General features: G+C 39.8%; 1 protein-coding gene across 2 annotated transcripts; it reads left to right on the top strand.

Moving 5' to 3' along the window:
- Positions 1 to 1,234: 1,234 nt before the first annotated feature.
- Positions 1,235 to 27,249, top strand: UBE2J1 (ubiquitin conjugating enzyme E2 J1). Of its 2 annotated transcripts, XM_050709594.1 has the most exons (9): positions 1,258 to 1,435; positions 10,426 to 10,499; positions 11,609 to 11,740; positions 12,389 to 12,473; positions 13,284 to 13,389; positions 15,688 to 15,817; positions 19,822 to 19,953; positions 22,656 to 22,757; positions 24,837 to 24,975. In XM_050709594.1, exons 1-8 carry the CDS (start codon positions 1,405 to 1,407, stop codon positions 22,737 to 22,739), a joined length of 774 nt encoding a protein of 257 aa, XP_050565551.1. In that variant the 5' UTR covers positions 1,258 to 1,404; the 3' UTR covers positions 22,740 to 22,757; positions 24,837 to 24,975. The 2 variants fall into 2 exon arrangements, with proteins under 2 accessions (XP_035415350.1, XP_050565551.1); XM_035559457.2 differs by lacking the exon at positions 22,656 to 22,757 and having other exon boundaries at positions 1,235 to 1,435; positions 24,837 to 27,249.
- Positions 27,250 to 27,756: the final 507 nt, after the last annotated feature.

Here is a 27,756-nt window from a genome sequence, read left to right as displayed (position 1 = left end):
AAATGCACTTACTCAGTAAGATGGAGTCAGTTGCTTTATTTATTTGTTGCTCTTACCACAAGGCCACTACACAATAGAACAGGAAAGGGAAGTGTAACACCTTATTTTGTAATGCTGAGAACATGAGGAGGTATGCAACTGTATATTATTCTCTGCATTATCTGTATGCAACTTTTTTTGGTTTACAATTGTTTTTTGTTGGTGTTCAATCGAAAAAGGAAATGGGAAAAGAGAACTAAGACATCAAAACACACCAAAACTTAAGTTTTATGTGGATGATTAGGAAGAAAGGGATATAAAAGTAACCTAGACAAAATTAAGGAGAATTTCTGAACTAGAAACAAGGGTGTCAAACTCATGTTGTTGAAGACAAGCGCGTAAAAGCTCAGACATGTTTCTTCCAGTTTGCAGTGAATTAAAGTGAAACTGAGACTGCTGAGAACATGAACTCTTTAATTTGGTATGCATTTCCTTAGCTATAAGTTGTTACAAGTGCTATCCCAAGTGGATTGTGGCTGTTACCAGGCAGCAGAGAAACCAAAATTGTAGATGCAAACAAAAATTCCTCTGGCATTGTGACATGGAAAAGGGGATCTGCCCATCAAGCCAAGCTTTTGCTAGTAATTCTCGTCTAAACTAATTAGCGTGTGACACTATTTTAGACTTGCGTGATCCTGAAAGCAAACAAATATGGTGGTACTAAGTCTTACCGGGTCATTAAACTTTTTGGATGAGGCATTAGTGGGGCCTCTGAGGGCTGGAAGAAGTTTTCAAACCGCTCTGCTCTTGTTATGAGGTCCTTGGGCTCCTTAGAATCATAGAATGATTAGGGTTGGAAAAGACCTCCAAGATCCTCTGGTCCGACCATCCCCCTACCACCAATGTCACCCGCTGAACCATGTCCCTAAGCACCACGTCCAGCCTTTCCTTGAACACCCCCAGGGATGGTGACTCCACCACCTCCCTGGGCAACCCCTCCAAGTGCCTGACTGCTCTTTCCGAGAAGAAATGTCTCCTCATTTCCAACCTGAACCTCCCCTGGCGCAACTTGTGGCCATTACCCCCCCAGCCCTGTCACTAGCTACCTCGCCCTGTGACTTCAGCTGCTCGAAGCCATGCAACAAGATGGGCGACCCCTGTGCCACCTCAGGGATGCGCTCTCCCTTCCTTCCAGAGGAAAAAACAAAACAAAAAGCGGTATGGCCGCAGCCCGGGGGCGGGCAGCGAGGCCCCGGGGGCGGCGCCGCCGAGGCAGGTGCCTCCCTCCGCGGCCACGGCAGGGCCGCCGCCGCCGCTGCCACGTCAGGGGAGTTTCCCGGGGCGAGGCGGGCCGGGCCCGGCCTTCTTCCTCCTCCTCCTCCTCGTCGCTCGTCCCCCGCTGCCGGAGCCGCGGCGCCCGCCGCCATGGAGGGCCGCTACAACCTCAAGAACCCCGGTAAGGCCGCGGGCAGGGCCGGGGCGGCGCAGCGGGGATCGCCCGGCGGCCGAAGGGCTTGGGGGGAAGCGGGGCTCGGTGCGGGTCGCTCCCCGCCGGCAGCCGCCGCTGTTACCGGGGCCGAGCCCGGGGCCGTGCCGCTGCCGCCTCCTCGCCTCTCCCCAGCCCGGCTCGGCTCGGCCCCGCAGCCCGGTGCCTTGGGGCCGGGCTCTGCCCTTGCTCCCCCTGCCCGCTGTTGGGCAGCAGGTGCTGCCAGCCCCGGGGATGGCGGCTTTGTCCCGGAGCCCCGCCGCCGTGGTGGGAGGCGGGGAGGGACTCAGCGGCGCGATCGCTTGGGCTTGACCGATGCAAATGGCAGGCTTGTTGACACAACATTGCTCCTGGGTGATGGACCTGTTGCTAAATTGTGGCTTCTGCCCCCTCCCTCCTCCTCCTCCTCACGCCCAGGTTGCATAACTGAGCGATGGGGAGCACGGAGCGAGTGGTGCGCGCCTTGCATTTGTACAATAACACACCAGGAAGGCACAGTTTTCTCTTCCCTCCCATATGCTGGACGTGTTGGATGTGTGAACTGACAGGGCCACACAAACACGCTCACCAGTTGTGGTTTGCCACGTCACTGGGAACGGTGGCGATAACCTATGTGATGTGCCCGTGGGAGCTGGGTGAAGAGGGCAAATATTTGTGGTTTCGTTTGGAAGTGTTTTTCCCCTCTGCTGTTACGAGCTCCTCTTGTTTTCAAGCGAAAATTCCCTTTGCTGAAATCGATTTTCGCCACCTGTGCAGTTCTATTGCAAACAAACCTCACTTGGGACAGGCAAATGATTCATACAGTGGGTCGATACCGCTTCCCCAAGTCAAACGTGCTCCGTGGCATATGGACAGTGAAGGTCTATACAAAGTCTATACAAAGTTTGTTTGATAACTCACTTCAATATTCACTTAATATCTTGAAGTTTTTCATTAAAAATATAGGAAAAAGGTATTCAATACCAAAAAAAAATAAAATAAATCTTGCTTCTTCAACTGTTGTTAGCCTTTAAAATGAGTTGACTTGGTTATATATAGCCATTCCCCTTAGTCTACCACTTCTTTTTGCTAACCAGGTAGATATGCGTATGCAGTTATTTAATACTTCTGTCTGTTTTACAGATTTGTTATGGTTAAATGTGCATTTTAATATCTATTTTTACAATTGCCATTCATCCGAAGGCTGAAGATAGAAATGTAGAATGCTCTAATCTTAAGGTGGCTTTAATTAATGTAAACATAGTGAAATACTTAATAATAAATCCACCCTGTTTACCATTTCAAATAGTGGAAGAAAATAACTGCTCTGTACCTGCACGAGGGGCTTTGCCTGTTGAAATCTGCTTTTGGACTTGAGCAAACTCTGATTCCAGATGGTGACTTCTGGCTGCTCAGTAGTTTTAAAGAGAGCAAATACTACCTACAATGTTTAGTATTTAGTATGGTACTTTAACAATTATGGTAGTTTTTTAAAAAATAGAGTACAATTAGAGAAAAACATTTTAAATAGGAAAACTTTGTTAGCAGAAACCTGTCCTTTTGTTGATCTTCTTAAGTCAGATTCTGCTGTAAAGCTGTGACACGAGGTGAAGTTCTTCAGTGGTGACATGTGGCTGCGTGGGCACCACTTCTGTGAGTAGGTGTGCTAGACTGGGTTCGTGAACAAATGTGCTTCCAGATAGACTACATAAAGAGCACCATTGCTACACAGCTTTGTCCTGCTGCTGGCTGCTGCTCGCCCGTATGTTCATCTCCTTCCTTGTCAGGGTTCCTCCAGTAGATGCTAGTTCATCCCAGCGCATCTACAAGACGCTGTCTCTCCACGAGGCAAATCAAGTTGTTCCATGCCCGCTGCCTCTCTGCAGAGTGCTGCAGATGCTTTGGCACTTCTGCCTTATTCAGAGTCGTGTGGCGTGACCGCTGTGGGTCTGGGTTTGGGGTGCTGGTGTGCAAAGCCACTGTTGGCTTCTCTCGGTCACCCTGTTAGGGCAGGGCAGTATGGAGGCATTCAGCATTCACCTGAAGCTCTCTCCTCCCACCATTAATTTTTGGAAGAGTAAAAATTTCACACGCTGTACTTCAGGGGTCTTGGTATTGCTTCAGCAAGGCAAAGCTTTTTAAGGTTTTGCTTCATATTTTTATTTCTATTCTTGGCACTTCTAAAAGGGCAAGCTATTTTCTCTCTTTAGGATTCCGGAATGGATTAGTCAATGTATATCAGCCTGCTACTGTATGGCCGATAAACCTCTCCCATCAGTATTAAAGCTCTGCTGACTAAAGGACAGACTTCATCCTCTTCATGCTTCAGGAACAGCCCTGTTTCTGAAATTTGTAAGACAGCTACTTGGAATAAGCACTTTACTTTTTCCAAACACTGTGACCCTTAGGCTGCTGCAAGGCAGACACCAAATCTTGTAGTCGTGCTTTTGTAGCGACAGGATTCCTCGGCCTCCTCTTTCACGTGGGGCGTTACCAGGCGTCTTGGCAGGTATTAGCACTGATATGTATGAGGAATTAGAAACAGCTACTCACACAGAGCCTGCAAAGAACAGAGAGTTTTTTGTTTTGTTTTCAGTGCGTTTTTATTTGTTTTTAGCAGGCTTCCTTGTCTCAAAGCTGCCTGGTGGGGCTGCTGAGGGACTGGGGAGAGCAAATGGGGCGTACGTACGTCCTGCATTTGCCCAGGGACAGTGCCTGTGCATCCTGGGCGTGCAGGGAACATAGCGTGCCTAGATTGTGATCCTCTTATCCATCGTCTTTATTATGCTTGCTGCAGGGTAAATAAACGCTTTTCCTATGAACTGTACTTTTCTCTCCAGTCTATACTTTTGACAAGTAAGGAGTATTCCCCGCTGCCAAGCGTGCATCAGTTCTTTGTTCATAACAACCAGTCAATAGGAAATAGCCAGTGGGTGCTGTCCTGCTAAGTATCTTCTGTGAATGAAATAAAGATTGATTTTTAGAAAAATAGAAGGTTTAATGGACATTAAAATTTGATTAAAGCTGAAGACATTGTTTGATCTTAGCGTGTTCAACCAGCATCTTAAATTTGATAGACTTTATCCTGCTTTGTGTTACGTTGACTGAACGGTTTTGAAATGTAGCTGCAGAAAAAGTGCTGTACCAGGCAGACAAAGAATAAAGGTCCGTCCTTCCTAAGGGTGAGAGCAAGGAGAGAGTAGTTTAGTTAAAAGTACTCCTTTCTGTTTTTTCCTTCTAAATACTTTGTATAGAGTGCGGGAGCCTTGTGAAGGATGTGTCTGAGGGCCTGAAGATGTAAAGCAGCCGGCTGGCTTCTTGGCAAATGGTCTTTCTTGGCAAGTGGTGCTTCCGTTTGTTATTGTAGCAAAAGTTAAAGCAGCTGTCAAACTGGGTTTTAAAATAAAAGCGATTTTGGAACCTGTGGCTGCTCCAGACAATTGTTACAGCTCTGCAGTTGCACATTTCAGTCTTCTAATACTTTTTTCTATTATCTCAAAAGATCAGCATAAAATGGGAACTTCTCTAACAGAGAATATAGCAGAAGCAGCACCTGATGCAAGCAGACCCGATTGTCTCTGTTTGCTTTTATTTAGACAGAGGAGTGTGATTTCTGTAATACAGTATTAGAGAAATTGCTTTCTGTAGATTAAGATGTTTAGAGGAGTGTTGAAACTGTGGTAGATTTCAGTTAGAGACGACTGTAAAATGGTGATGCTGTGTGCTTGAGACCAGCTTTTTAATTCCTTCTTTGTTTTGCCCATTCCTCCATCGCTGGAGGATGAAGGTTTGATAAGGTGGTCACTGGTGCTATGGGAAGAGTTGTTAGCTTTATGGGTTGCTTCTGCTGTTGGCTTTCTTGTTCAAGAAGACTGAAAATCTGGAAGTCCTTGTATGTAAATGAGCTTTGGTCTGATGCAAGTATGTGGTTGTTTTTTTTTTTCCTCCTGTTGCTGAGTTTTCAGGCTGAAGATTTGTGGTCCACTGTCTCATGATAGACCGAGGCAGCGGGAAGTGCTTTGGAGAAGAGCATTAAAGAAACAGAACATGTAGTATATTCATTCTCCTCATCAGTGGTTTAAGGACTTGGCCACCTGTTTTCCAGGAATTTGGTTTTTGGATGATGTAAGAAAAGCTCACGTGTCCCCGTCACAAAGGAGTTCCACGTATCTTAGTGTTTAGGAAACTTTAAATGCGGTCTTGATTCAAGACTAAGTGACTATATAAACTGCTATGCAAAGTTTACGTATTAAGTGATGTTTTTGTGAAATGACATACAAAAATATTTACAGGAGCTCAAAAACCTAGTTGAAGACAGATGTGAACTCAGAAGGGATAAGAAGAATGGGGGAAAAACGAATAGGGACAAAGAACGTAGAGGTGGAGGACAAAAGCGTTAATAATGTGCAGTGCACTTTGAAGTCTGGTAACTTAGTTTTATTTCTAGAGTAGATGCTATTTGGCACTATTCTGCGAAAGGATTATGATTTTTATTTCAGGGTACTTTGTCTCCTGTACTTTTTTCCCCTTTTATTGCATTGTAATTCACTATGATCACGTATCATTCACATATTTTAAGCTGTCCAGGAAAATGACATCTGTAAGGGAGGAGGTAGCACGCAGTTATCTGGTGACACTGTGCAGGTAGCAGGTGTGAACCTGTTGCTGTCTCCTCGTGTGTAGTTGTAATAAACCAGCTTCCAGAGAGTACAAACACTAAAAGCTATGATTAAAACTGTGATTCTCCATAATAAACAGCTGTCATAGAAGTATTTCATAACTCTCCGGCCTGGAAAGCCGGATATAAGAGTCAAATATGACTCTTTGCTTTAAATGCTTTCTTGGTGCTTGTTTAGTGACCACACCACTTAGTGATCTTTTATTTTTTTAACTTAAAATGTGGAAGCTCATTGAGTGTTGTTGTCTTACAAGAAATCCTGTGTACTTAACAAACACAAATTTGGATCGTGCAATAAAAAATGAGCCAGGATTAGTGTTTGTGCAGTGGAACCGCCAACTGACCTCACTGATATTTTTCCATTTAGCTGAAATTCAACTTGCCTTTAGCAACTTGGCTACTCTTTTCCCTACAAATACAGAATGATTGAACACAGGGGCTCAAATGTGTCCTGGGGGCTATGGGAGCCCACTCAGTAGGTGGCACTGTGGGCGTTGGGCTCTGAAGTCCCTTGGTGATGGCCCTGGGACAGGGTGCTGTGGGGGGGAAAAGCAGCTGGATTTAAAAGGACTTTCCCCAAATGTCATCCATCTAAAATTCATCGAGCAGTTTTGATGAAATATGCTCTTGGATTCTGCTAATGCTATTTTCTCTTATTATTTTCTAATACTATTTTTCTCGTTGTAGGTAGTGGTGGTGTTAATAGACACAAAGGCAATGAAAATGGCCTGCGTTCTGCTAACAGGTTAAGTGGGCTCGAGGTAGTTTTAAAACCCTTCATCCTAGAGAAATTTTATAGGACTTTTACTAATAAAATTAATTGGAAAACTTGGATTTGATAAGTAAATTACACCTTACCTATGCTGTCTTAGTCAGCAGAGCCGTTGAAAACCAAAGATTGCTTTTTCTGTATTTCTCCTGCGTAGACCTCTAAATCTCTTTGAAAATGGAAAAAATATTTATAGCAGCCAAAAGACAAAAACAAAACAGAAAAAGTAGGCAGCATTTCCTGAAGCAGTAAAAGCTATTAGATTGTTTTATTTCTCCTTTTCCAGATCAGGTAAGTCAACTTGAAAGATTGAGATCCCTAGCTTTACGCCAGCTGTTTTTGGTTCCTTGCTTTATTTGTCTATGTACATTTTTTTTTTCTTCCCCAAACAGAAGAACGGAAAATGGGTAGAATTAACTGGTTGCTATCCATTTGAGGAAGATAATGTCACATGCGAGCCTGATCACAAACACAGACTTGTTTCACTGACGATCTGAATGTTAGAGGCAGTTGGAACTGAATTACTTGGATCACATTTTCTGGACTTTCAGTGAGGAAAAATGTGCTGACTTCATTATGTGAAAATAAATCTTTTTGCACTGTTATGTATTATTTGCATTAATATAACACGGTGATCTTGGTCAGCTCAGTTGATTGCCCTGCATACTCTTCATTGATAATGTAAGAATGAGGTAAAATTCCACCTTGTTAAATACAGAGCTTTGTTTTGTTAATAGTCTGCTGTAAGGCTAAATATAATTGCTTTATTTTAAGGCTATCTTTATTTTCACAATAGCAGGAAAATATTACACCTTATTTTTACAAATCTAAGATGAACACCACCGATGTTCAAATCCCATCCTTTCTTTGAGCAGTAATATTTACATTTAGGAAGGCTGATCATTTGGTTATTTTTATTTTTTTGTACAGAGTATTTTCCTGGGCTACTGGGTGCAGACTATTCTAAATGGACAAAATATCAGGAGTACATGAATGTGACTTCAAGGCAGGTCCAGGAGAAGCCACTGTGTGGGAGAGAAGTTGCGGGATGGCTTAAACATACCAGGAAGTAGAATATGACCAGGACACACGTTTTTGACAGAAATAAATCTGCAAGTCATTAAGTCATACATGTGTACATCACACAAATTTTGCTTGTTAACTGTTATCCCTCCCTCCCCCCCCCAAAAAAAAAAAAACAAACCTAGTGATGGTTTTTGACTTGATGACAGTTTGCAATTTTTATTTTGAATGGATCCAAAATGTTCTCATTTTTCAGAATTGCCACTGCCAAACTTTTACTTGGATGACTCAGTGTGATTTCATGTGGGCTGAAATACCGCGTTTTGCATCACAATTCTTTTTAACGAGGCTTGGATGAGTGTCATGTACTTGTTGCAGGCAGACTTTGGAAATGATTTTCATTTTTTCCATTGCGGTTTCCATTAGTCAAAGGAGGGGCTGTGTTCATGAATACAGCAACTTGTATTTAACAAATTTAGTGGGTTTGAAAAACATTACGTTCCATGTTTTCAGGATGAATCTTTGTTGATCAAGCCAGATCTGTGCAACTTGCGTTGACATTTCTCAACCATGTGGAAATACACGTGCTGCTTTTTCGTAAGACGCGTTAAGTTGTTTAATATTGAAAACTTCATATGAGCAAATTACCTCTATAGTATACAAAAGCTAAATGATATGTTTTGGTGTATTTCATGTTCAAAGGGTAGAGCAGTATTTCAGGTTCTTTCCTACATATTTTACGCAGGCTTGTTAAAATAGAATATCTGTAGCCTGGCTTATGTTTTCAAAACAAACAAACAAAACTATGCTTTAAACTGCTTATGGTTTTGAATTCTGCCTACCAGGAGCCCGGCTGCTTGCAGTCCACACCTGGCAGCTGTCTTGGTCTTCTCATGGTTTTCTTTTGGTCTTCTTCTTTTGGTCTTCTCATGGCTTTTCTTGACGGGATTTGCTCCCACATCAGCTCAGCTGATGTCTTCCACTTTCTTTTTTTCAGTTTGTGAAGGGAAGTATCCAGACAGACCTTCTCTGGTCTAGGCTGATTTTTTTTCTTATTCCTCACTAAAGAACTGGTAAACCTCATTACAGATGAAAGAGCCAAGTTGTTCTTGGTGGATCCCACTGTTGCCTGCGGCATGACCTCATGGGTTCTGCAGGGCTTTATCGACGCCTCCTGATGGCAGTGGCAGAAGGAGGATAGCTGGCAGCAGCAAATTCCCGCGTAGTCTGTTTGCTTTTTGGGCTGTAAGAAGTGAAATTCTCAAACTTTGTGCTGTTATTTATAGCTGTCGGGCAGTGCAAATAAATAAAAGGACTTTTCACAGTAAATTGAAATTAAAATTACTCTGGGGGAAGGTTAGAGTAGCTTCACTCATAGCATCAGGAAAGTGAGTAAATCCATGGAGTTGGCTTTTTAAATCAGAGTTATGGTTCACTTGTAGTGTTACCAAAGGCTGCTGTTAAAAGGGAATTTGGGCAGTCTTTCTCCTTTGTATTTAGGTAATTATACAAGTGAGAGGGACATCTGTGGTTTGAATTGAACATGGGCGATGGAGTAAGGGTTCCTGTTCCCATTATAGCTTCTTAATGAGTTAATAGGTATTTGGGTGTTGTTTTTTTTTCCAGTAAGTAGGGGATAGTAAGGACGTTCTACCTAACCTCATTCATGAGGTGACATATCCTTAAGTTTCTTGTCTGTGGTTGTTGTGTTTAGTCTGCTTTTCAATTTGGCTGAGTTTATTAGGAGTTAATGCATGATGCTCATGAGAGCACCTGGCTGGACAAGTGATGAGACAAAACCTTACTGAAGGGAAAGGAAAAAGGTGATGCAGAAAATACATATGACGCTGGTGGTTCCGATTTAGAAGGTCGGAGAGGGTAACTAAAGAGTATCCCTAATTTAGGATAGAAAAATACTTTTGCATCCAACTGCAGTAGTAGGTTCAAATTACAAAGACTTGGGTCAGTTTTTTCTAGCTGGGCATATGCGTTTTCAAATGCAGTATAAAACCACATCTCCTCGTGCTACTGGTCTGATGGTTTTTCTCAAATCTTACTGTCACCTTTTTTGGATTAATTAAGGGACTAGTCATGTAACAGTCATGAGAGGTGTCAGGAAAAAGCTTGTTAGGATAAAATAATAGGTTTGGTGGTCATGTACATCTTGTATTTAAATACTGAAACTCTGTCATTGACATTTGTTTTTCCTTCAGTCTTCGGTGCAATTAATAATATAATGCTGCTTTAGTCACGGTGTTAAGGGTTTCTTTTGAGAAACTTTGAGACCATGCAGCATATTTTTCATAACTGTGCTACATGACTCATTTAAAAGATTTATTCAGTGTGAGTAATCGATATTGTGTCTTGGATTATTAACTCCAGTGAAGAGCATGCGGTGAGTTGAAAAAACTTAGCTGAAAGGAGCTCTTCAGGAAATGTTTACACATTTTTGTGTGCAGTATGCATTAATTTTCTTCTGTATTTTCATGTTCTATGCTTTCTCTTTTTCAGCTGTCAAACGTTTGATGAAGGAGGCTGCAGAACTGAAGGATCCTACAGATCATTATCATGCACAGCCTTTGGAGGTTTGTTTCTTCATGTGTTTACAGGCACTTGTAATGAGGCTATGTAATGTATACTATATGTTCTCTGTATGCATATGTATTTAAAACTTGGATGTTTAGATACATGCTTGAAGCTGGTAGCATGTTTCTAGGTGCTATAAAATATATGTTGTTATTGACTAGCTTTTGTTATTATTGACTAATTTTGGTCTGTAACTTGTTTTCCGCTTTCTGAAGTGAAACTTAAGTCTAGTTCATGCTATTGTAATTTAAATTAAAGTCTTGTTTTGGGGGTTAGAACATTGACTTACTGGGAAGAGAACAGTGACAGATGATGGGAAATGCCGGAAATGTCAACGGTTCCCTTCCATCCTTGAAAAAGTTACAGCTAGATGGGCAGTCACAGCCATGTGATATCAATGTTCAGCATAAGTTATGAGATCTCACTCGCCAGCAGCAAGCTTCATTGGACTCATGTGGTAACAGTAAGAATTGTTCTGTTTGCAAATATTCAAGTTGTGAGCATCCTTTGTGCATCTGATGCACAAAACCAAACACAGAACCCCCAAGAAATAATACTTAAGGATAAGTTGTTTACGTGTCCAATGAAAGTGTTCCAAACTCTACCTGTTGCAGTAAGGTAAGGTAGCTGTTTCAGAAGTCTTTGTGGAGAAACAAACAAGGATGGAAGTTCTCTGGGACCTGAGTTGCCTTGGGCACAGGAGGGACCTTGACAGGGGAGGCTGTTAATGTTCTTACTTGGAGTAGGCTTCTTAGTTCTGTAGAAACTATTATTCAGTGGGGCAAAGACAAAGTTTTCCTTTATTTGTCTCGGAATATTCCATCTGTCAGGGAATAAAACTCTTGTCATAACTGGTGCAAGTAGTATGAAGACCTTGAATGATGAATTTGAATTTCCCAACAAAGCCCTTTTGTAAGAAAACTACCAGGAAGCTACACCATTTATCCTTGTAGGCAAAATCTTTGTATACTGTTGGTTGTCTTACCTTCCATTTGATTCTATTTTCTTAAAACTTGCTGTTTTTTGCTTCTTTAGCCTGTCCTTGTTGCAAGAAAATGCTGATTAGATGTCTACTTCTTTGACGTGTTTCTTTTTGTGGGCATTTTAGGATAATCTTTTTGAATGGCACTTTACTGTTAGAGGCCCTCCAGATTCAGATTTTGACGGAGGAATTTATCACGGGCGAATAGTATTACCACCTGAATATCCCATGAAACCACCAAGCATTATTTTGCTGACGGTAAGAACGTTTACTAGTCTTTTTTTTTAACATAATTAATTGGTTTTACCTTAGGTATCAGAGAGAGGTTCCTATACTTAAGGAAACATTATTTTTGTAAGAAAGTTACAGTTAATGCTGCCAATTTAATACCAGAAGTCTTTCAAGGTGTTCAAGAATGTAATAGCAGAAGTCTTTCAAGACTTTGGTGTTCTGTTATTACATGAAACTTGGCACCTAGTCTTCCCCAAGACTAACACTAATCGCTGATGTGGATGTTGAAACTTTCTGTTGCCTCCTTGGGCCCTCTTGGTCTCTCTTGGCATGTGTAAGGCAGACCTATGGTATGGGTAAAGGCCCGCAGTTCTGTCTAGTTTCACGGACCTATAGCTTTGCAGGCTCTCCACATGTGTGTGGATTAAAGGAGTAACAGGCAAGCCATTGCGTTGTATTGGGACGTATGAGGTATCAGTTCAGGGTCCCTTCATGCATGAATAGAGGCAAACGGCAAACTTCTTTGTTCAAAAAGCCAAATGCCGTTTTTGTGAGGTTGGCAGTGATACAATTGTCAGGTATTGTTGGTATATAGACTTACTTGATTATTATTTTTATAACTTATGCAAAAAAAAATCAAGCACATTTTATTATATCCTTATTCTTCCTTTAAAGGCCAATGGCAGGTTTGAAGTGGGGAAGAAAATTTGTTTAAGCATCTCAGGGCATCATCCTGAAACATGGCAGCCTTCATGGAGTAGTAAGTAACAAATTGCTTGGAAAATGTTACCTGCGCTGAGCAACTAGATCTTTAAACTGAAAAATAATGCTACAGTACGACTTCACCGACAGTTCATGCATCAAGCAAACTAATTCTTAGTGATGTAAAGCAGAACTCCTCTTGTGTGCTTCCCTGAATTCTAAGAAACCCTGGAATTACTGTTCTTCTGGTCTTCACTGAGGAGTGAGCAGAAATAACACCTTGTGCTTTTGCATGCGTTAATTGATTTATTTGCATTGATTTATTTGACAAAGCCCAACTGAATTAGAAGCTAATGATTCTATTGTCAGGATTTTTTTTATTATTACGGCATTAGAAGAATAAATGGAAGTTACATTGACACTGCAGATATTAAGGAGAACTGAAAGATTATCACCCTCACTTTGAGTAAGAGTATAGGATGCAAGTTCTATTGCTGGTGCTCCACCACCTGCACACTTACATTAATATCTGCCTTACCATTTTTCTTTGGAGTCCATTTTTGAAGTTTTGAACGCTAATCTTTATGCAGCATTTTTGTAACAACTTAGCTTTCCTTTTCCGTGTTGGCTGATGGGAATATAAGACCTTAATTTTCATTTATAATTTGAAGCTCAAAAAAAGGAATTCTTGTTCCGTATAAAACAAACAAAAAAGCCAACAGTGCTGCTTGTATGAAGTTCAGACAGCTCTTTTGGACAAAGTGAAGTTTTGTGGGCAGAACTGCAACTTTTTCTTAGTGAGTGTAGAGTAAGATGAAGTAACCATTGTTTCTGCAACCTTATTTGTATCTCTGTTTCCCAATTTTAGTAAGAACAGCTTTACTAGCCATTATTGGATTTATGCCAACCAAAGGTGAAGGTGCAATAGGATCTCTAGATTATACACCAGAAGAAAGAAGAGCTCTTGCGAAGAAGTAAGCACTAATTTTGTTACTGTGGGTACATACGTATGTATGTATGTATTCTCTTTTACAGTAAGGCATTGAGTAAATAGGAAAAGTCACTTCAAGACTGTTCTCTCACATTCATTTTAAATTAAAAGACAAAAAAAAAAAGCTTTGTGCCGCGAATCTGTGTTCTTTTCCTGAATATTGTGCAAGCTCAGAACTTACAGTCAGTTAAATACTTTGAGAGGGCTGTGTTCCTGCCAACATTGTGTGGTCAAATTAGAGGTTCATCTCTAATTCATTCTTTAGAGATGTAATTAATACTATGATACAATGATAATTGTGCTGCGGAAGGAAAATAAATGTGATTGAGGTGATAGTGTGAGAGATGGAGAAAACAAACATAATAATGAGGCCTTGTTTCCCTCAAGTACATAATGAAACAGCAACAACAACAAATCTGAAGTAACAGCTTCTGAATAATTTTAGGAAATTAATCACAAATCTAATTTTAAGTTACAATGAAACGATTAGCTTGGTGGACAAGGGAAGAGCAGCTGATGTTGTCTCTCTTGACTATAGCAAGGCTTTTGGTGCTATCTTCCTTAATATCCTCATAGAGGAATATCACGAAGCACAGCCTGGGTAAGTGTGCAGTGAGGTGGGTTGAGAACTGACTGATCCGCGTGGCTCAAAGGACTGTGATCAGGTGTATAAAGTCCAGCTGGAGGCCAGTCGCTGCTGGTGTACCCAGGGGTTGATACTGGGACCAGTGCTATTCAGCATCGTTAATGACCTGTATGATGGGTCAGAGTACACCCTCGGCAAGTCTGCAGACAGTACGAAACTGGGAGGAGTGTCTGATATCGCGGAGGGTTGTGCTGCCATCCAGAGGGACCTGGACAGGCTAGAGGAGTGAGCTGAGGGGAATCTCATGAAGTTCAACAAACAAATGTGAAGTCCTGCTCCTGGGGAGGAATAACCCCATGTGCTAGTATGTGCTGGGGGCCAACTGACTGGAGAGCAGCCTGGCAGGAAAAGCATTGCAGGTCACGGTGGACACCAAGTTGACCATGAGATAGCAAAGTGCCCTTGCAGCAAAGAAGGCCTAGCAGCCTTCTGGGTTGAATTAGGATGAGCATTGCCAGCAGGTTGAGGGAGGTGATCCTTTCTCTCTGCTCAGCACTGGTGAGACTCATTTAGAACACTGGGTCCAGGCTGGGGCTGTGTCCAGGTCAGGATACAAGATAGGTACGGAATTACTGGATTGGGTTCAGTGGCAGGCTGTGAAGATGACTGAGGGGCTGGAATATGTTTCGTACGAAGAGAGACTGAGGGAGCTGAGGCTGTTCAGCCTGGAGGAGAAAAGGCTCAGAGGGATGTTAGCAATGTGCACAAATATCTGAAGAGAGGGTGTAAAGAAGGCATAGCCAGGCTCTTTTCAGGGGTGCCTGGTGACAGTGTAAGAGGCAGTGGGCAGAAATGGAGAACCGTGAAATTCAATCCGAGTGCAAGAAAACACTTTTCTGTTTTAAGGGTGGTCAGACACTTGCACAGGTCGTCCAGGGAGGTTGTGGAATCCTTATCAAACTTCGAGGTATTCAAAACATGACTGGAAATGGACTTGGGCAAATGGTTTTACTTGACCTTATTTCTAGCAAGGAAGCTGAACTAAATGATCACCAGGGCTCTAGTGCCTTATTTTGCAGTCAGATGCAAGCTTATTCTGCCTGTACTCTGAGCTAATCAGAAGCTGCAGCACGGCACTGTGTCAAAGCTAATAAACCCTGCGTAGGGTTTATAAACCTGTAGGGTTTATTGGGTCGGTCCAGGTAGTATAATAACAAGTGTATTTCTGGTCAGCATGAAGAGCTGCCTTCAGTATGTCCTACAGACAAATTTGTGTGCAAGAGTAAAGGTAATGCTCTAGCAGAAGCTGAAACTCCTGGACTTGAGGTGCAAACTCCTGAGTATCATTTAATATTTGTGATAATAGTTAACTTTTTATAATATACACTTTTAATTTGCTTTATATCTAAAATAAGTTTTAACATAGTTAAAATTTACTAATATAGTACTAGGTAGTCATAATATGTAGGTAAGCTAATATTTTCCTAAATGTTGGAGGGAATATGTATTTATGATATAGACTATTCTTAATACAGTTTTTCAAGGTAATGCATTTTTTGGGGGTAAAGGTACTTTTAAGCTACTGGTCTTGAAACTACTTATCTTTCTGTGGATTGTTTTGCAAATAGTTTGCTTAAGCAAGCACACGAGAAGATTGAGAACTTCTCATTCTGAGCTATGTCATTTTGTGGCCAGGTCACAAGACTTCTGTTGTGAAATGTGTGGCACATCTATGAAGACAGCCCTCTTACCACTAACATCAGGAAGTGGGTCAAGCCAGGCGGACAAGGAGGCTAAAGAACTTGCCAGACAAATTAGCTTCAAGGTGTAGTAACTGTTTAAAATTTCTTTCTCTGCTGTACAGAATGTTTAAAAAAAAATTGTGGAGGAAAAATTTGTAAATTGAGGGAAATGCATTATTTTATAAACCTTCACAAATCACTATGTGGAAACCTGTTTTTTTTTAGGACAGACTGGAAGAGAAAAATGAGAGTAGATCTCTGTGAATGTGACAATGAATAAACTGTGCATCTCAAGCAGAGATTGACTATTTATAATTTCAGAGGTGACCACTATGATAAGAACTGCATATATTGGTTTTAGTTCCATGTTTTTAGTCACTAATAACATGATTAAATTCTCCGAACTTAGTTTTATCATAAATATGTTAGGAAAGTTTGGGCAAAGCTAACCTAAATTTTTTTTCCTTTGTGATTTTTTTTTTCTTTTGGCTTATGAAAGGAATAAAACATATTCCTACTGAAAAATGGTTGCAAATTCTTTTGAACTACTCTGCAGATGAAGATACTGAAAGTTGAACTCTGGTATGAAAGTGACTCTTACCCAAAAATGTATTCTCTAGCTTGTGTTTCAGTAAAATTAAGGTTTGTTTAGCCAAATATGTGCCTTAGAAAATTGCATGTCTTGCATGCACAGTGTTGTTTTTTCATTGGGGTTTCCACGAAAGTTGTCATTCTTCCACTAAGGAAGGGTGCTGTGCATGAAGGCAGGGATCTACAGTGAAACATAATATGACAATGGGGCATTGGTGCAGAATGCATCCTTGCTCAGGGCGGGAGTGCTAGTATGTCCCTTTTATTGCCAGTGTTTTTCTAATGCTGTTCCAAAGACTGTGTTTTTTGTGTTCCCTGAGAATGAGGATTGCCTGCTACTAAGCATCACTGCCAGTTTTGCAGGATCTGTGTGTTCCCTTGTGATCTCACATCTACACATGTTGACGTGGTTAAGTCTGTGTGTAATACTGCTTATGATAAAAACACTTCAAAATATTTTTACAAGGATGAGGAACTACAGACACAGAGTTTTCAAGCTGAGCTACCCAGAGAAACAATTGGGACTTAACTGCTCTTGGCTTCTTTACAATATATAAGGGTTAAAAAGTGTAGCATTGTTTTTTGCTTAAGCACTGCTAATCTTTATCCCAGAAATATTAGATATATCTAAGTATAATTTCTTTTTTTAAGAAAACTCATACTTCATACTTTTTTCATTTTTAAAATTAAAAACTTAAGGGCATCAGTGTCTAAAGAATATTGATGCATTCCATGTATCCACATGTTTAACTCTATTTCCTAAGAGAAAGCATTCGATGAGGGAACAATGAACAAAAATTCAGGTTTCTACAATCTTTGCAATCTTTCATTCTGTTTTGTTTTAATACAAGGCAAATTAGTCCTCTTCACTGGGTGCTCTTTCCCTCCTTTTTTCAAGTCAGTTTTTTTAAGCTTCCTACCTTCTCTGCTTTGCTTGGCTTTGTGATGTTTTGTGATGTTTAACGTTTATATGTTGTTAGACCGAGATATACAACTTATGAATTTGTAGCAAAATAATAGTATGAATAAGTAGCAAGGAATACAAAAGTTTTCAGTAATTTGGACATATTCCTTACCAATTTATGGGGTAAGATTTTCACATCAAATTGCCAATTGGATGTATAATTGGGTGAGCTTCTCTACTAGCAACATATTGGCAGTGTCTGCATTATCTTCATCCTTACAGAAGAGGTTCCCTAACTTTCTTAGATGATCCTGGGATTACAAGAAATTCTTTCATACCAGCCTTAAGCAAAATTACAACTTTTTTTAAATGCTTGTGATTGGTATTGGGAAAGAAATGTGAAATTCAGGAGGGGGGGGAAAGGCATTTCCTAATTAGTTTTTCTGCTGCTTTGAGCTTCCACATTTGTTTCTCTGTTTCAATAGAGAATTACAATTTTTACCAGAATTACGTTGCCTTGCAAAATGTTTTGTGCATGTCTTGTACATTTTAGATGTTATATAACAAACTCCAGTCCAATGAAAGAAAGAAAAAAGATATGACTAATAGCATTTATATTTCTGTAAAACATTATGGTGTATCTACATGGTGCCATCACAAGGCATACTCTGTAGTAGAATTTATTCTCCATCCACCCTAATTATGTTTAAATATGTTGATCTTTCCTTGAGGTCTGTGTTCTCTTTAGCTTTTTCAGAAGCAGAGGTAAGAGGTTCCAGCAGAGGCTGGAGAGAAGAGAGAGACTAGTTTGGAAAAAAATTTAAATTTGGGAAACTTTGGAGTACCTTTTTTTAAATTTTAGTATTATTTTTATTTATAAAAATAAAATATTTTTATTTATATTTTTGAATTTAAGTATTACATTTAGCATACTAGACTTAATCCTTTCATAAACTAATAAATCAAATGCACACTGCAGTGCACATGCTTTACAGAGATTAACAGAAAAGATTAAATGAACTTTTTATTGGAAAAAGCAGAGGTACTAAGAAGAGTGGTCACATGTTTGAGGAAAGGAAGCAGCAAATGGACATAGGAAAAGAAGATTCACCATGTGGGTTGTCAAATGCTGGAGCACACGGCCTAGAGTTGCTGTGATATCTCCAGCTTTGGAGATGCTCCAAACTTGAGTGGGCTTGACCCTACTTTGAGGAAGGAATTGGACCAGGTGATGTCCAGAGGTCCCTTCCAGCCTAAATTATTCCATGATTCTGTGTTGATTTGGTTTGGCTCACATTTGAGTCATAATTTGCACTATCCTAATATTAGCGTTTATAGTAGATCAGTGCAAAAGGAACTATTTTTAAATCTTTAAATCTTCAGATCATTTCAGTGACATAGTATTTCAGGAAAATTAGAAATTATGTATCAAGAAACAGAGAATTTAATCCCCTCCACCTCCTTCCCCCAAATAGTAAAGTGGAAGAATATTATCCTGTGATCTTACTAGCTTGTTATCTATGTAATTGGTTTGTTTCTAATATACTGTTTGTATTTCTTAGTAGCATTACTTATATCTGTATTTGAAGACAGGTACTAGTTCTTAGATCTGGAATTCTAATTTTTGCAAAAAAAAGCCATATAACAAGGTCTGGGAGGTATAACACTACTCCTGAGGGAGAGAGACTAGCTTGCTAATAAAAACTAACCTAGTCCTGTACCCCTCCTCCCCTTTTTTTAATTAAATTTGGATATGTATATGTTGTAAAGTATTTTGGTTCAGGGCTATGATGTGATGTCCTTCTTCATTCCAAAGGGATTATTGCAAGCAAGTATATTGTTTTAGCAAGAGTGTTGTTAATGATCCTCTATGTGTCACTATAGATCTATCAATGTCTCGAATTTCCAAAAGCATGAGGCCTAAACTCTGGGAACTGGTGCTTATTAGACATTTTCTAAATCATATAATACAATATTGTTAAGACTTGCATTTTTACTTTAACTTTTGTGCTGAAACTTAAATATTGAAAGCTGAGTTATGGCTGCCTGACCCAGAATCAGGCCACACACATGCACCCATTTTGGCTCTGAGGCAATTTTGGTATTACAACCACTATAGATACATTGACATAGCATGCACCTGAGGCTAATTATCCCTGCTGAGAAACAGGCTATATTTGTCCACATGTGACAGCATTAGTCAGCCCTTACTTAAGGATCATGAGAAACAGAAGTTTTAATAAGGTTGTTATTTCTGGCATAATTTTGTCCTGATCCGAATAATTTTTTAGCTCCATTCATTTGTGTTTTTTTAATGTTACACCCATTATTATGTACAAACAAATAGAACAACAAATGCAAAATAGAACTGGGATATTGTCTAAACTGCTGTTTGTTCATCCATAGTCTTTTTTCTTAAGAGTTAGATTTTCTTAAACCTGATGATGAGTTGAAATGCAGTTGACGTACTTGATCACTTCAGTAAATCTTACATTCAGCATGCCCTAGAATGGACATTCCAAGAAAAGCCAAGTCTGTTTGGAGTAATTTTGATCTCGCCTCTGAAGTGCGTTTATGTACTATTCCTTGTAGGCAGAAGTCAATTCATCAAGGAAGTCAGATGCTGAACCTTCAAACTCATCAGGATTGAGCCGCTCTGCCACTTCACCTGAGCCCCAGCAGGATGGTGCAGCTCAAGCATTCCAGGATCCAGCCAGTGCAATGGTACGGTCCGTGTTTGAGCTTTATCAATGCAAGTATGTGCATAGTCTGAACACGAAATCTGTACTATTAAGCTGATAGGAGGCTTCATCGAGAGCATGTAGTCCATACGTTTCTTGTAAAATCTCTGCATCTCTATAAAGACTTTAGCAAATAGTATGCTGCTTTTGACAATAGAGATCTTTTGTTTTCACTTTTCTTCTTTTAAAAAACAAACGTCAAATAACTTTCTTTTATCCATTCATATTCCCAGTAGATCCTTTAATGTATGGGGTAACACTTCATTAAAGTATTATGCTGTCTTAGGTACTACTTACCCTCTGCATAATAGAGCACAGATGTTTTTCAATAGAATTCTTAGCTAGAGGCAAAAACTGCTGCAGTGATAATTTGTAGCCTTTAAATATTAAGAATATCTTCCTGCTTTTATGGTCTAAGTAAATTTGACTAAAATATTCTTACTGTTTGAAGTAAATGATATGAGATTCAAGTCTTAATACCGCTAGGTGTAGGGTTTACATAATAGATTTGGAAGTGACTGAGGCCTGGTAGTGGGCCAAGGCAGCTGCTCTTACGACTGTGGCAAATGGAATCTAAATTCACTGATAAATTGCAGACAAATCCCAGCTAAGCTGTGTTTTTTAGAGAGGATGGGGCTGCAGATTGGTTAAAAAAACTAAAACACGTCAAATAACGTCAGACCATCTGTTGCATGCTTGCAACATATTCTCAAGCTATGTAGAAATATAAACATGCTAATAGCATACTTTTTTTTCCACAAGAAGGATTTTTCCAGATTGTTCAGGATTTAATAAACCATTTTGTTTCATTCTTCTCAATACAAATCCTAGCTAATATAGTAGAACGAGCCAAAATACCAAAGCATCAGTAGCATTTTCATGAGGGAGGGGAAAAAAAAAGAGAGACTTCAGAAAAGGTTGATTTTGATTACTCCCATTTCTGAGAACAGTTTCATTCAATTATGCTGGTCTAATAAGTGATGATGAACTTAATTTACAGCAGAACAGTCCTATGTGAAATGAAAGCTTTAAACATCATAGTAATGTATTTAAAATGTTTATGTCATAGACTTTAAACAATGAGGAAGTGGATTAATGTTTTAAGGGATCAGAACGTCACTGTTTCATAAGCGTTACTTGAGTTTGAAGAAATACCTGTTTTTCTGAGTTGGGTACTCTATACGCTAAAGCATATAGAAATCTTCCCATAGTACATATGGGCCAGAGGCCTTGATCTGCTTATCGGCATGAAAGTGTCCATGCAAATCTCAGGTTCTTTCTGCGCAGCTGGGCTTCTTGCATGTATAAATTTCATTTAAGTTGGTGGTTCTTCTGGAGAGGCCTAATTCTGCCTTGTTAAGTTGAAAGTCACAGATGGGGGCAACATCAAAACTGTTTTTTTTTCTCTTTTTGGATGAAATGTTTACCACTTGCTGCACAAATGCATATTTAATTAAAAGCTATTGGAGAAAAATTGCTGTTGTGAACTTGAAATCTATGCACTTAAATAATAAAAAGAGCAGAGGCAGACCCAATGCTAAATCCTTGAATTATCTTGGGTAATTCTTTTTGAAATAGTAGATGAATAATATGCGTAACTCTGAAGTCATGGGACCTTACGTCCTGTTACACACTATGAAGGGGGAAAAAAGTTGCAGTAATCAAGCAGGAAGAATGGAGTATTGCCTGTGTCGTGTTATCTTTCTTCTGCTCTTGGGACACTTACAACAGATAGATGCTAAGGAAAGGGTCTAACTGTAGGTGAAGAGGTGAAAATCAGCAGGCTAGGTTTTACACTAGGAAAACAATCTCCTACAGACTGCTTCATGGGTGAGTTTGTTCTTTTCTGCAGCAATTGTCTGTTCTGTGATTTTTACCTTTAAGCTACTTGAACGGACAGAGGGTTTTGCAATGAAGTAATAGCAAGGATTTTGTGAGCACAGTGATGCTTTTTCTGGAGTAGGTTTAGCTGAATTCTTGTGTGCAAGAGTATTCAGAAGTGGTGTGGCTCTCTGGCATGGGCACTGCTTTGCCTGCTCCCACTCTTCTGCGCAGGGCTCTTACTGCTGAAGAAAGAATTTCTCATTCCATCAGAAGAAAAGATATTTTGAATTGACTTTCCCTTCCTTCAGGAATCGCTGTCAGGAATATAGCTTACTAACGAACCACCGAGACTTAAAATATTTCACAGTTAAGCATGGGTTTTAGGTTTTGAAAATTAATTTGACGTAGTACTTTTGTTTTAGTAATGGCAATTATTTATATTAACGGCAACGCTAGCATATCTCTCCTGTGTATGTGTTATTTTGCCATACCAATAGCCAGTATTTTGATGCCACACTTAAAATTACTACCTTGTCCTCTTTGGCCTGCTCTCAAGCTGTAAATGAAGTACATTCCCAGTGTAGCGTCAAGTGTGTGTTTCTTGAGTTCCTGTCATCTAAAAAGCAGATGGAGGGATGGAGGTTGTCTCTCCAGTGCCATGTGTGGAGAGGAAGATAGCTTTTCACCTAGTACTGTGTACTTGTGAGGAGTGTGAAGCCAATACAGAATGGTCTGACAAAATGCCTCTGACTAGGCTACTCCAGAAAATGTGCGTACTTTAAAAAAAAATAAAAAAATCAGTAGTTTTTGATGTCTGCTCAGGGCAAAGTAATGGTAGATTACTCCCATTTGAGTTTTCAGACTGCAAGCAAGGTACTGCTGGAAGTTGACGTGATGAAAGTACTTGCCCTTTTCATTAAGAAAACGGGATTCTACCACATCTGACAAAAGAATGATTTTGAGGTAAGGTATAGTAGATAGTCAGCTCGGACTCAGCTACAGGTGGCCCAGTGACCACCTAAATGTCAGTGTGCATGCTCTCATTACGGTCTGTGGGACTGCTCAGTGGAGGCTGGAGAGTGGTGCAGCTCTCTGAGCGGCGGAGGCTGACACGTAACCCGAGAGAGGGATATCCCATACCCTGTGAGGTCATGCTAAGAAATAAAACCTGGGGAAGTGGATGGATGAAAAAGTTACGTCGCTATAAAAGGGTTGAGGTCCTGCTTCCCAAGATGTGGTTGAACATTGCTTGCTGATGGGAAGCAGAGAGCGACTGTCTTCTCCTTTTGCTTCTGTGTGGCCTTTGCTTTTTCTCTTTTCCTTTAATTAAACTGCTCCATATCTCAACCCACAAGCTTTTCTCCTTCTTTCTTGTGTTGTGTTGTCTCCCCCTTCTGAGGAATGAGAGGGGGAGAGCTGTGTGGTGGAGCTGAACTGCCCGTCGGTTATTAAACCACCCCAGCTGCTTGTGGTGTTCTTGGCTGTCTCTGCTGATAAAACCCCAGGTGGAAGTGAATCCATTTAAAAATATTTTTCTTTGAAGCAACCGAGGCTGCTTGTTTGCTTGGGCGGGAAACCTGTGCAAACAGGCAAGCTGTCAAATGTGGCAAGTAATTACATCAGTACTTTACTGCTGATAATAAACAGTGGGAAATACTGGTGATGAGTAGGAAGGAAAGGAAGGTCTTTTCCTTGGGCTAGTTAAATCACTCACCAGGTGACAGTTTGAAGATTTTTTTCCCCCCATGTACAGAGTATGTGGCCAAAGAGTCAGGGGACTTCATGTGGCTTACTGTCTCATGCATCACCAAATGTGATACTCAGCTGAGGACATTCCCTCTCTGGCAGGTGTGGGAAGGATATCTTTTGTGGTCATAGCAGGTCATGTGCCAAAACAGTGCTTAAGGTTATGGATACTGTGTCATTAAAAGGCTTTTGCTTGGAAGCAAACAAAATGTCCTGAATTCCCTTTTTGCCTGCTGTAATGATAACCCTTTTTTATTAGGGGGGGGAAAGCTACTTTTGCAAATAGTTACAGATTGGATTACAAGGAAGTACCTGCAATCTGCTTTGAGAAGTGAAAAGACATTATATATAATAGATATGTATTTATATATATAAAGTTATGTCAGCTGCCTTCCTGTTTCAAGAATTAAACGTTTTGACAGAGTTCAGTTTTAATTTCCAACAGCTGTGCTGTGTCACTGTTTTAATACTTTGATGTTGCAAGTTTGAGACTTTCAGCATCAGAAGGAGGATCAGACCAGTGGAATACCAGAACCCATGGCTTCAACCTTACAAACTGAAAGATGATTCTGCTTTAGGATGAGTCTCTCCTGAGCTGAGTAACAGCTGCTGTCGCTTATTTTGTCGCTGCCTGTGGTGGCAGCCCAACCTGTGACCAGTAGAGGGCAATAGGTGTGTGCATGCATAGGTACAGAGGTCTGTGACGGGTGCAGGAATCTGTTGGGCGTTTTGTGTTCAGGGGTTTTGATCTGTGTTTTGCTTTCCCAGTGGTGGTGATGGTGATGTGAGCAGAACCCAGCTGTTCACAGGAAGCAGTGCTTAATTACAGTCCTCTGGACTTATAACTCTGGACTCCTTCTTATATCGTCCTCCCCAACTTGTTTCCTCTGCAGTGTAGGTGACATTACAAATCTTCAGAGACTTTACGGTCTGGAGGATTACTAAAGATCTGTTGAACTGCAAGGAGTTAAGCAAATTTTAGACAAAGATATTTGACGTATCTTGATTTGAAACTATTCTAGAATTCAAATATTGTTTGACAGGCTTTCTTCAGACTTCTCATGTCCTTAGGACTGCTAATTAGGAGCTTGAAATAGAGTTCTTCTCAAGGTTGTTACATACTTCAATTTTGTCCTTACACTAACAGTAATAGTAGTTATCTTATAACTACTAGTGACGTTTTTTATCAGACTTTCAAGTATTAAGAATTATCTGGAGAGTATATTTTAGTTCTGATGATTTTATTCATCAGTTTATGTACTGTTTTGCCTCAACTCTTTGTGTTTCTTTTTTCAGTCTGAAACTCAGAGCAGCAGCACAGCGTCCAGTCAAGAGCGTGCTCCATCGGTGTCCACTAATACATCTCTGAGCCCTCGACAGCGCCGTGCCCAGCAGCAGAGTCAGAGACGGGCTCCGTCTTCGACCGACTTCAATCGGGTACAGCAGCCAAGAGTCAACGCCAACCATACCGGATCAACTGTTCTGATTGTCCTTCTGACTTTCGCGCTGGCAGCTCTTATATTTCGAAGAATATGTTTGGCTAATGAGTATATATTTGAGTTATAGGGTTGTTTCTCCCATAAGACCCGTGACTTGAAGGCTTCATTGAACATTCTGTATTGGGTTTGACATAAGAACTGTTTACAAAAATTACTTTTTGTATTTACGTGAAAGTCCTTATGAATGTTAATGTACCTACAGATACATTACTTGTAAGAAAAGAAAAGTCTGTTTAACTACAGCAAGTGTTAATTTAGTGCCCACTATATTCTTGGAGAAACAGTGTGGTGGAATAGTAAGGTTAAGGCATGTGTGAGGGGCGTCAGTTTCAGTAATTTATTAACTAGAAAAAGACAGTTTAAAAAAGTGGTTGATTCACTTTTTTTTAAATAGAACATAAATGCAGTTAATGACCCAATCTAAGTTAGTATAATATCTAACCTTGGAGACAGAATTAAGAAATGAAACACTACGATGTGTTTGGGCCCCAGTGAGCTCTTAATTTGGAGGGGATACAGTTTTGTAACCACGTTTGTTTACTGTGACACATTTCTAGTTGGTTGGGACACATAAATTGGTTGAGATTCTGGTTTGCGTGTGTGAAAGGGGGAAAGGAGTAGGGGAGGTAAGAAGGGGCCAGAAAACTATTTGCATTATTTTGATTTTTATTTTTTTGGAAATAAGATTGGATAATCTTATTTGCAAGATTTGAATGTCCTATTCTAATACTCTCAAATGTATATCTTGCTTTTTTTTTAAATTTGAAGATTATATAAACATGTCTATTCTTGCAATAGTTATAAATATGTAATATAATTATTTACCCAGAGCTATTGTCTTTTAATTATACCAGAAATATACATAAGGCATTAAACTGAATGTTTCATATGTGGTTTTATTTCTTAGAGAAAATTTAAACATTATTATACTTAAACTCTCATATATGTGAACTTGCTTAAGAGAAATATTTATTAAAACCTTGGTAGTAATAAACTGTTTCAAGCCAATCTTTGGTTATGTTTCAACTATCACAGGGGTTTTATTTGTTTTGTTTCAGTAGTTTGTAACCTGGAATCAGTATTGGGCCCAGAGGCTTTCTGTATTATCGGTTTATTAAAAGTAAATAACGGTTAAGATATTCATGAATGCTGTGAAATCATATATTTGGGCAGTAGACTGAAAATTGTTAAGGTTTTAAGAGGGTTTGTTTGTGGAATCTTAAGTATTGCGGTGAAGTAGAAGAACAATCAGTGGAATAATTTTCCACCTGTGTTCTGATTTTAATGCACTCTAGAATGTTTATTTAAAAGACAGTGGAATTTAGCTGATTTTTTTTTGTTGTTGTAAATAACACTGAGTTAAGCTAGATTTTCATGGTGATTCTAAGCAAGTATTTATTAAGCTACCTACAGCTGTCCTAAATTTTGTTAAATGTAGTGTGTATTAGTGTTTTGAAACATTAAAGTAGCTGTAACAACTTCTAAAATAAGTAAAGCCCATTCTGTGTTTAAGAGGGGTTATTGAAATCTAAAATTAAAAAACAACAACTTTTCTTGGCACTTGTGGATTGCTGATAGTCCTGTTTGTGGAACAAAGATTAAAAAAAAAGGTTTTATTAAACAGTTCACATTCCACTGCAGAACAGCTTGGTGTCCTATATGTAAGTGAAGTGTTTGTATATTTATTTTGTTAGAAATGTGCTTTTTTTTTTTTAAACAAAATTACAGGTCCCATAGCCTCTTAAAATAAAAGTACTGTACTTCCTAGCTGGTTTGTTGTTTGAGTACCTGCTCCATTCAAGAACGGCAAACATGGGCTCACAGGAGAGCGTTGTGAAAGAGGTCGGGCACACAAAACAGCAGTGCTGGGTTTTGGCCTTCCTGCTCCTCGGGAAGCTTTGCTCTGAATGCACATTTCTTTTCCTAGAGCCACGCTGCTGTTCCAGTCAGATTTCTGCTCTTGTACCTGTTCGTTACACATCTCTTGTGACCAGGGCAGATGAGTCCTCTGCAGAGAGGCCGTCTGTGAAGGTGCTGTTAGGAAAAAAGAAATTACAATGGTTTCTGAAAACTGCTTCTCCATTGTGGTTAATATAAGAGCTGTTTTGGAGCTTTTCAGGTTTATTCCAAATATTTATTTAAAACAAAATACCTCATTGTACCAGTATTTGTTTGAAAAAAAATAAATAGTAATGGTAGCTATGAATTTATGTGAAGAGTCCATTGCATGTATAGGTACTTGGGGGCTTCTGTTTTTTAATTTTTCCCTAAAAGTTAACAATGAATAAAATATTTTTCAGTGGAAATAGCTCATCTTTTATCTTCGACAGCATAAACAGCCAGACTGACTAAACTGGAAAATAAAATCTCCGCTGGTGTAAAACCATGACAATACGTATAGCATTGTGAAACATACTTAGCTGAAATGTGATGGCACAGTCGCTTCCCAGTTGAAAAAGTCACCATGTGAACGAACAGAAAATCTGGAAAGCCTAATGAAAAGGGACAGCATGGTTTTACACAGTCTGGCAGAAGGATAGCACTGTCCTGAGATTAGGGGATTGAGCAAAAAGCTGGCGTGCCGAATTGCAGTTTTTATGTAATGGCTTTAGCAAATATCCTCTAGGACCCAGTGGAAATGTTTGGTGAGGCAAACTTTGGGAGTGATGGCCAATCGTTAAGCAAGTGGCGAGGGGAAAGCTCCGAGGGAGAAGCCC

Source organism: Cygnus atratus, chromosome 3 (genome assembly GCF_013377495.2).
Source record: "Cygnus atratus isolate AKBS03 ecotype Queensland, Australia chromosome 3, CAtr_DNAZoo_HiC_assembly, whole genome shotgun sequence".
Lineage (NCBI taxonomy): Eukaryota > Metazoa > Chordata > Aves > Anseriformes > Anatidae > Cygnus > Cygnus atratus.
The sequence above is the reverse complement of the archived record's forward strand: the minus strand, read 5'-3'. Positions and strand labels throughout refer to the sequence as shown.

Bases quoted from the DNA above. Each gene is read 5' to 3' on its own strand.
- UBE2J1 (XM_035559457.2), top strand. From the start codon at position 1,405: ATGGAGGGCCGCTACAACCTCAAGAACCCCG. The intron at 13,390-15,687 runs GTAAGCACTAAT...TTTTGTGGCCAG, and splicing joins AGAAGAGCTCTTGCGAAGAA to GTCACAAGACTTCTGTTGTG. The intron at 19,954-24,836 runs GTACGGTCCGTG...TTCTTTTTTCAG, and splicing joins AGGATCCAGCCAGTGCAATG to TCTGAAACTCAGAGCAGCAG.